General features: G+C 42.9%; 1 protein-coding gene across 2 annotated transcripts; it reads right to left on the minus strand.

The window, feature by feature from the left end:
• Window positions 1-465: 465 nt before the first annotated feature.
• LOC144600207 (uncharacterized) lies at window positions 466-8,131 on the minus strand. Of its 2 annotated transcripts, none has more exons than XM_078411714.1 (4): window positions 7,989-8,131; window positions 7,373-7,475; window positions 5,135-5,398; window positions 466-645 (listed from the first exon to the last, which is right to left on the minus strand). In XM_078411714.1, exons 1-4 carry the CDS (start codon window positions 7,992-7,994, stop codon window positions 479-481), a joined length of 540 nt encoding a protein of 179 aa, XP_078267840.1. In that variant the 5' UTR covers window positions 7,995-8,131; the 3' UTR covers window positions 466-478. The 2 variants fall into 2 exon arrangements, with proteins under 2 accessions (XP_078267840.1, XP_078267828.1); XM_078411702.1 differs by having other exon boundaries at window positions 7,811-8,131.
• Window positions 8,132-8,614: the final 483 nt, after the last annotated feature.

Here is an 8,614-nt window from a genome sequence, read left to right on the forward strand (position 1 = left end):
AGCTGGAACTATTATAAGTTATGTGTTATGTTGCAGTTGTACAAGACGTTGGCAAAGCCATACTGGGGTATTCGATCACCTTGCTATAGGAAATGCTATAGGAGTCTGAAGAAGGGTCTCGACCCAAAACATCACCCATTCCTTCTCTCCTGAGATGCTGCCTGACCGGTTGAGTTGCTCCAGCATTTTGTGAAATAAATACCTTCGATTTGTACCAGCATCTGCAGTTATATTCATACACTTGCTATAGGAAAGGTACTATAAACTTGGAAAGAATGTAGGAAAGATTTACAAAGATGTTGCCAGGAAACAAAGGGAGAAGTTAGGCAGGCTGGGACTTTATTCCTTGACGTAGGGAGACTAAAAGAATGATCTTATATGGGTGTATAAAATCAGGAGTTGCATAGATTGTGTGCATTCACCCCATCTTTTTCCCAGGGTTGGGGAATCAAGAAACAGAGGATGTGAATTCCCAACTTTATTGATCAGCATCATCAAACTGTCCCTGTACAATGGGTATTTCTACAATATTTGCTCTTGATGAGGGAACGTGCTCATGGCTTGGGTTGTACATGTCCCCATCCTGCCAAACAAGAGGTACTTCACAACCATGGTTTCTAGTGATCACCTCCAGGTCATTTTCATCTGGAAGAAAGCACATCGCACCAGTTAAGGGGCTTTCCAATAGCTACAATTCATGCATAGATTCATTCAGCATACAAATGGATCATCTTAATGTGACCTACAAAAGTGCAGCAGCACTAAAGTTTACAATTCTCAAAATTATTCCCTTTTGGGACGTAACTTACTCTGAAGGGAATCTGTTGATCAGTATGTAAATGTAGCATCTTTGTCGCAATTAGTTTTGGTTTAGAGTTTAGTGATGCAGTGTGGAAACAGGCCCTTCAGCCCACAATCCACGCAGACCAGCGATCACCCCGTACACTATTTCAATCCTACACACTAGGGACAATTTACAGAAGCCAATTAACCAACAAACTCTACCGCTGATCCACAGTGCCACTACTGAACATTGCTGAAGTTTCAAATAAAAATGTTTTGTTTTAAAGAGACTTTGTTAGTCTTTTAGACCTTGGTCAAGTCAGAAAAAAAGAAAACTACACCTAATCACAGTCTCCGGACATTAAAATGTGCTAGTCAGCGCTGAAACAGAAATACTGGAAACGTTGAGCAATTTCTGTATATATATTTTTAGTAGACTTTTGTGCCGTTATCAGAGACGTGATAATTCTAATTAACCATATAACAACTACAGCACGGAAACAGGCCCGTTCGGCCCTTCCAGTCCACGCCGACCACTCTCCCTGACCTAGTCTCATCTACCTGCACTCAGACCATAACCCTCTAATCCCCTCTTATCCATATACCTATCCAATTTACTCTTAAATAATAAAATCGAGCCAGCCTCCACCACTTCCACCGGAAGCCCATTCCATACAGCCACCACCCTCTGAGTAAAGAAGTTACCCCTCATGTTACCCCTAAACTTTTGTCCCTCAATTCTGAAGCTATGTCCCCTTGTTGGAATCTTCCCCACTCTCAAAGGGAAAACCCTACCCACGTCAACTCTGTCCGTCCCTCTCAAAAATTTTTAAAAATCTATCAAGTCCCCCCTCAACCTTCTACGCTCCAAAGAATAAAGACCCAACCTGTTCAAGCTCTCTCTGTAGCTTAAGTGCTGAAACCCAGGTAACATTCTAGTAAATCTCCTCTGTACCCTCTCCCTTTTGTCGGCATCTTTCCTATAATTTGGCGACCAGAACTGCACACCATACTCCAGATTCGGCCTCACCAATGCCCTGTACAATTTTAACATTACATCCCAACTTCTATACTCGATGCTCTGATTTATAAAGGCAAGCATACCAAATGCCTTCTTCACCACCCTATCCACATGAGATTCCACCTTCAGGGAACAATGCACAGTTATTCCCAGATCCCTCTGTTCCATTGCATTCCTCAATTCCCTACCATTTACCCTGTACGTCCTATTTTGATTTGTCCTACCAAAATGCAGCACCTCACACTTATCAGCATTAAACTCCATCTGCCATCTTTCAGCCCACCCTTCCAAAAGGCCCAAGTCTCTCTGTAGACTTTGAAACTCTACTTCATTACTAACTACACCACCTATCTTAGTATCAAGTCAAGTCAAGTCAAATTTATTTGTCACATACACATACTCGATGTGCAGTGAAATGAAAGTGGCAATGCCTGCGGGTTGTGCACAAAAAGTATCATCTGCATATTTACTACTCCAATTTGCCACACCATCATCCAGATCATTAATGTAAATGACAAACAGTGGACCCAACACAGATCCCTGGGGCACTCCACTAGACACTGGCCTCCAACCTGACATACAATTGTCAACCATTACCCTCTGGTATCTCCCATTCAGCCATTGTTGAATCCATCTTGCAACCTCACTATTAATACCCAACGATTTAACCTTCTTAATCAACCTTCCATGTGGAACCTAATTGTGGAATATTTGTTTATCTCACCCCGTTTTATTTATTGAACAGGATGATAAGTACATGCAAACACATCACAACCTTATCTCTTCTTTAATAGCTACACAATTGGTCTTACCAGTACTTCTTCTCCCATCGACACTACAACATTTTCAATAGTCAATAGATGAAGGAGGCCATTCGGCCCTTTGAGCCAGCACCGCAATTCAATGTGATCATGGTTGATCATTCTCAATCAGTACCCCGTTCCTGCCTTCTTCCTATACCCCCTGACTCCGCTATCCTTAAGAGCTCTATCTAGCTCTCTCTCTTGAATGCATTCAGAGAATTGGCCTCCATTGCCTTCTGAGGCAGAGAATTCCACAGATTCACAACTCTCTGACTGAAAAAGTTTTTCCTCATCTCAGTTCTAAATGGCCTACCCCTTATTCTTAAACTGTGGCCCCTTGTTCTGGACTCCCCCAACATTGGGAACATGTTTCCTGCCTCTAACGTGTCCAACCCCTTAATAATCTTATACATTTCGATAAGATCTCCTCTCATCCTTCTAAATTCCAGTGTATACAAGCCTAGCCGCTCCAGTCTTTCAACATATGACAGTCCCGCCATTCCGGGAATTAACCTAGTAAACCTACGCTGCACGCCCTCAATCTCCTCTTAACTTATCAAATTCCCATTGGAAAATAGAAAATACCAAATTTATTTTATGTGATGCAACACATCCTTCACCAATGATCTCAGATGCCTCCCCTGACTAATAGTCTTCCCACGTACTACTACTGATGATATAACGTAGCTCTATTTGGCTTCACGATGCAGCTCTTCACAAGACTTTGGTTAGGCCATACTTGGAGTATTGTATGCAGTGTTTACAAGAATGCTGCCTGGATCAGAGAGTTTCAGCTACATGGAAAGGTGTTGGGATAAACCTGGATTGTTCTCTCTGGAATGTTGGATGTTGAGGGAAGACTTGATAAAGTATATCAAATTATGAGAGGCATAGAAAGGGTAAGTCAGTTGGAACCCCCCCCCCCCCCCCACCCCCTTGAAAGAAATGTCCAACATTAGAGGGCGTGGCTATAAAGTGAAAGGGGGAAAGTTTAAAGAAGATGTGTGGGGCAAGTTGTTTTTTTACACAGATAGTCCTGAGGGCCTGGGACACACTGCCAAGGGTAGTGGTGGAGGCAGATACAACAGTGATGTTTAAGAGGCTTTTAGATAGGCACATGGGAGTGCAAGGCATAGAGGGGCATAGATCATGTACAGATAGATGAAATCAGTTTAATTTAGCATCCGTGTTCGGCACAATCATTGTGGGTCAAAGGAGCCATTCCCGCGCTGTAATGTTCTATGTTCTACTGGGGACAGTTTCGAGTTCCTTAGTTTATTAAAACCCTTCATTAATCTGTACATTCCACAGCCTTTAGGATTACTGCAGAAAGGCTCTAGTTTCTCCATGTAACCAATGAAGTTCAAGTCTTATAGCTCTGGTCCAAGAACAGTAAATCTCCTCTGCACTTTAAGGGCATGAAATCCTTTCTAGGTGTGACACCCAGAAGTAGGGATTTTTTCTCCCAGCTCTAATGGGCTCTTAGGTTTCAGGTTTGAATGCCTGAAATAAACCGGCAATCAATCTGTCTTCCAGTCTGCTTCATCTTTCCCAAGAGTCCATCATTAACATGATGCTTGAAACCACAGCCAAAATGACTTATTCTTCCAAGTGCAGAAGTTTCATGAACCAGATTTGAAGTGCACCACTAACCGAGCCAATAACAAGCTCTTAAGAAGTTTATTTATTCACAAAATGCTGGAGTAACTCAGCAGGTCAGGCAGCATCTCAGGAGAGAAGGAATGGGTGACGTTTCGGGTTGAGACTCTTCTTCAGACTGATGTCAGGGGGCACCAGTCTGAAGAAGGGTCTCAACCCAAAACATCACCCATTCATTCTCTCCTGAGATGCTGCCTGACCTGCTGAGTTACTCCAGCATTTTGTGAATAAATACCTTCAATTTGTACCAGCATCTGCCAGCATTATTTTACTAAACTAAGAAGTTTATTTAGTTCAGTTTAGATACAGTGTGGAAACAGGCCCTTCGGCCCACTGAGTCAATAGAGAATAGGTGCAGGAGTAGGCCATTCGGCCCTTCGAGCCAGCACCACCATTCAATATGATCATGGCTGATCATTCTCAATCCGTACCCCATTCCTGCCTTCTCCCCATACCCCCTGACTCCGCTATCCTTAAGAGCTCTATCTAGCTCTCTCTTGAAAGCATCCAGAGAATTGGCCTTCACAGCCACCAGTGATCATATGTTCACTAGTTCTACACTACATATGAGACAATGAACAGAAGCCAATTAACCTACAAATGTGCACATCTTTGGAACGTGGAGGGAAACCAAAACCCCGGATAAAACCTACATGGTCACCGGGAGGACCTAATACCATTTTAATCTCCATTATCCATATATCTGATTTTGCACAAACCATAAACCAAGCTGCTACTATTTTTTAAATCCCCAATAAAACACAAGACAGCCCAGGCTAAACATGCAGTAATATAGAAGCAATTTTCAATCTTTACAAGACATTTAGCAAAAGGTTTTCAATCGCTGAATCCTTCACGAACACGTTACCATAGGGACAAGCTTCATTAATTTCTTTCTCCCAGTTCTCTTTCTCAGAAAATAGCTCAACAGCCATTCCGGCCACTTGGGTAGTCTCTGGAGATGATGAAATGCAATAGTCACTCAGGTCACTATCTGAATATTCATTAGTATCAGTTTCATCATCATCTTCCTGATCATTTTCATCTTTTGCCCAAGAGAGATGTGTGACCTGTCGTTCCAAATGTTGAGAATCTAAATCAAGAACACTATCCAGTTCCTTCCTTGCCCGATCTATTAAAAAAGCGAAAATATTGGATATTTGAAATTAAAGAATTTTGACAACTATTTTTAATGATGATGCATGGTAATTTACAACAATTGTTTAGACATTTATTGCATTCAAATCCAACCTGGAGGAATGCAACAGATAGGGTAGATGCACAGTCTTTTACCCAGGGTAGGGGAAACAAGAACCATAGGACATAGGTTTACAGTGACTAAAGATTAATTGGAACTTGAGGGGCAACTTTTTCCACATAGAGGGTGGTGGATGTATGGAACGAGCTGCCAAAAGAGGTAGTTAAGGTAGATACTAAATCAACATTTAAACGTCATTTAGACAGGTACACAAATAGAGGGATAAGGGCCAATCACAGGCAGATGGGACTAGGATAGATAGGGCAGCTTGGTCAGCATGGGCAAGTTAGATCGATGGGCCTATTTCCTTGCAATATGACTGACTTTACATTTTTACAATCTTAAATGAAATCAGTATGGGTGTTTTCAAACCAGTTTGTCATGGACATGGATACAATCTAAACGTTATATCCCCGTACTCTTTCCAATATTCAACATTAGCTGACAGTAAATTACTACTCTCATTCAGAAGCCTAATTCTGGGCATGATGTTTTAAGAGCAATATCTTTGGTGAGGGTACAGAAGAAATTTGTTAAAATGTTTACAGAGAAATTACACATCTCATTGAAGGCAAGATTATTTTTCCCAGGCTACAATGAGATTTTCTGATGCATTTAAAATTAAGCAGGGTTTAGATAAATACATTATTTTTAAAAGCTGATAACAAATTTTTAAAGAGAAATTTAAGCAGACTGCCACAACAACCAGAAACGACAAAATAAAAATATCTTCTAAATACCGACACAAGGAACTGCATTGCAGATGCTGATTTTTAACCAAATACAAGTGATTAGGATTTGGAATGTTCTGCCCAAAGATTTTTTTTTAATTTTCAGAAGAGAGCTGGATGTATACTTGATTAAAAAACTCCAATTACATACAAGAACAGTAGAGTACTAAAGATGCACCACTAACTCAGTAATAGATTGAACCATCTTTTTCCAATTGGAAAATTCCAAAATTGGTGCAGCTTTGGCAAGAGTGTGCAACAATAAAAACCCAAGTTTTCATTTTCATTCAGGAATAAATAATGTATGCGACAAATCCTTAAATTGAGAACAATGTCCATGCATAGTTACATCATATTAGTTCCTCCAGCAGTTACAAGAGACATCTACCCACCCAAAGCCAATCTCATGATGGATGGGTGGTAGAAGTACAGTCACAAGATTAGGAGATACACGGCTCTGATTTGTTGTACTGTGAAGAAGAAACTCTGTTCTTTTACCAAGGAGTTTGTTTTTCTTGCTATGCAGCGGTCAGTAATTCTGGCTATGATGTTAATCTGTATCTTTAGTTACTGACAGACTTTGTATGTTCCAGGTAACCTCTCTTTTTTGTACCTTATGCGTGGCAGTTCAAACAAGACTCAATAGTTGAACATTGATATTCTCTATTCTCAATTTTTAGGTGACTTCTAACAACCCCCACCCTTTTCTATCCCACCCCTTCCTTCCCTGTGCTGCACCTGGATTTGCACCCATTTCCTTTCCTCTGGCTTCACAATTTGCAACTCTTCAATTCTTCTGTCTCACACCATCTGCCTTTGTTCCAACCATCTGCCTATCACTCCTGCCTATATCCACCTACTACCAAGCATACTTTGCCCTGCCTCTGAGGTTTCTCCCCTTCCCCACCCCTCCCAGCACATTGCATAATGACAGGAAGGGAAGAGGGGGGGGGGTGAAGATTAGTTTGCATTTCTTTAGTATTCTTCCCAATCTCAGGTTATCCTAAAATGCAGTTAATGACATGTAGTCATTATTTTAATATAGAAAATGGATAATAGGTTACACGTGTTATGGATAAGTAATGGCAAATTTCAGATTGTCTTTGTTCCAACATACCTACTCTGGGCCTCCAGATTGGTCTTCCATTTTTATGGCAAACTGATGTAATGTGCATCTCTTCAAGTCCTTGCGAAAATCCCTTATTCTCCTTAACTGAAGTCTACAAAGCAGGAAATATAAGACTCAAGAATATGCACAAAGATGTAAAAAAAAACTATTGGCCAAAGCTCAGCTCCAATCCATCCTAGAAAACACCTATTCTACTCAGAAAAACATGTGGGATTGCTACCGCATGATTTGGGGGCGTTGAGGTTTTGTATCAGGTTGGGGCATAGACTAGGGAATGAATAGTGTGTCGTCAGCTGGCCATCAGTCATCCTGAACTCAGTCACTGAAATTGATATCCTTTGTACATTGTGTATCTCTACTTGATTCCTTAAGGAGCTGGTCCTGTCTTTCCTATTATAAGGGTGAATGATGTGTAGGCGGCCGTACCTCCTGCAAGGCTTGGGCGCTGGCGCCAGGCAGCGACACCCCGGCCTCTCCCGCCATCGGACGTCCGCACGACCTTCCCAAGATGGCGGCTGCCTAGTCCGACCTTCCCAAGATGGAGGCCGCCTGCTCCAACCCACCCATGCAGTCAAGTGGCATTGAGGCCCGCCATTCAACACACCAGCATAGCCACTGCAACCTGGACACGCTTTTAAATCTTAGCTATGGTTCTTCGAGGCCGTTGGATACAGGGAGTGAGCAGAAAACCTCAAAGGCAGACCTCCCTTCCCCTTGCCTCCCCTCGTCGCCTTCGCCCGACAACACGGTAACTCCACTGCGCCTGCGCGGTAGAAGGGAAAAAACGCCGCCACGCGCATGCGTGTTTGGTCGCCCCGCTGTAACGTCTGCGTGTGCGCGGACCTCGACGTCATCGGGGCATCACGTGTACTGCCGCTCCTGCCGGCCATCGAGTCGTGCGCCTGCGCATTGCCCCTGGAGGGAGCAGCGTTGCTTGGTCGGCCATTCAGTGCATGGATACATTGTCCAACTCAACACACACACGCCGTCCGCTCCACTGCGAAATCCCTACTTTGAAGAAGTTCTCCTCCTCTCACTGACCAGAGTTCTGCAACACTGCTCCCCCTCTGTGATTGCTCCTGCTCTCCAGCCTTTTTCCCTGTCTCTCAGGGGACCAGTCTCAGACTCAGGGAAGGGTCTCGACCAGAGCCGTCTTAACGTATGGGCCTGATGGGCACTTGCCCGGGACCCCATGAGCATAGGGGCCCCATGCTGATCTGTGTATGTTAA

This window comes from Rhinoraja longicauda, chromosome 1 (assembly GCF_053455715.1).
Source record: "Rhinoraja longicauda isolate Sanriku21f chromosome 1, sRhiLon1.1, whole genome shotgun sequence".
NCBI classification, from domain to species: Eukaryota; Metazoa; Chordata; class Chondrichthyes; order Rajiformes; family Arhynchobatidae; genus Rhinoraja; species Rhinoraja longicauda.

Bases quoted from the DNA above. Each gene is read 5' to 3' on its own strand.
- LOC144600207 (XM_078411702.1), bottom strand. From the start codon at position 7,867: ATGGCGGGAGAGGCCGGGGTGTCGCTGCCTGGCGCCAGCGCCCAAGCC. The intron at 7,476-7,810 runs GTACGGCCGCCT...CCTGCTTTGTAG, and splicing joins GCGCCCAAGCCTTGCAGGAG to ACTTCAGTTAAGGAGAATAA. The intron at 646-5,134 runs GTAACGTGTTCG...GCTTTCTTCCAG, and splicing joins TAATGAAGCTTGTCCCTATG to ATGAAAATGACCTGGAGGTG.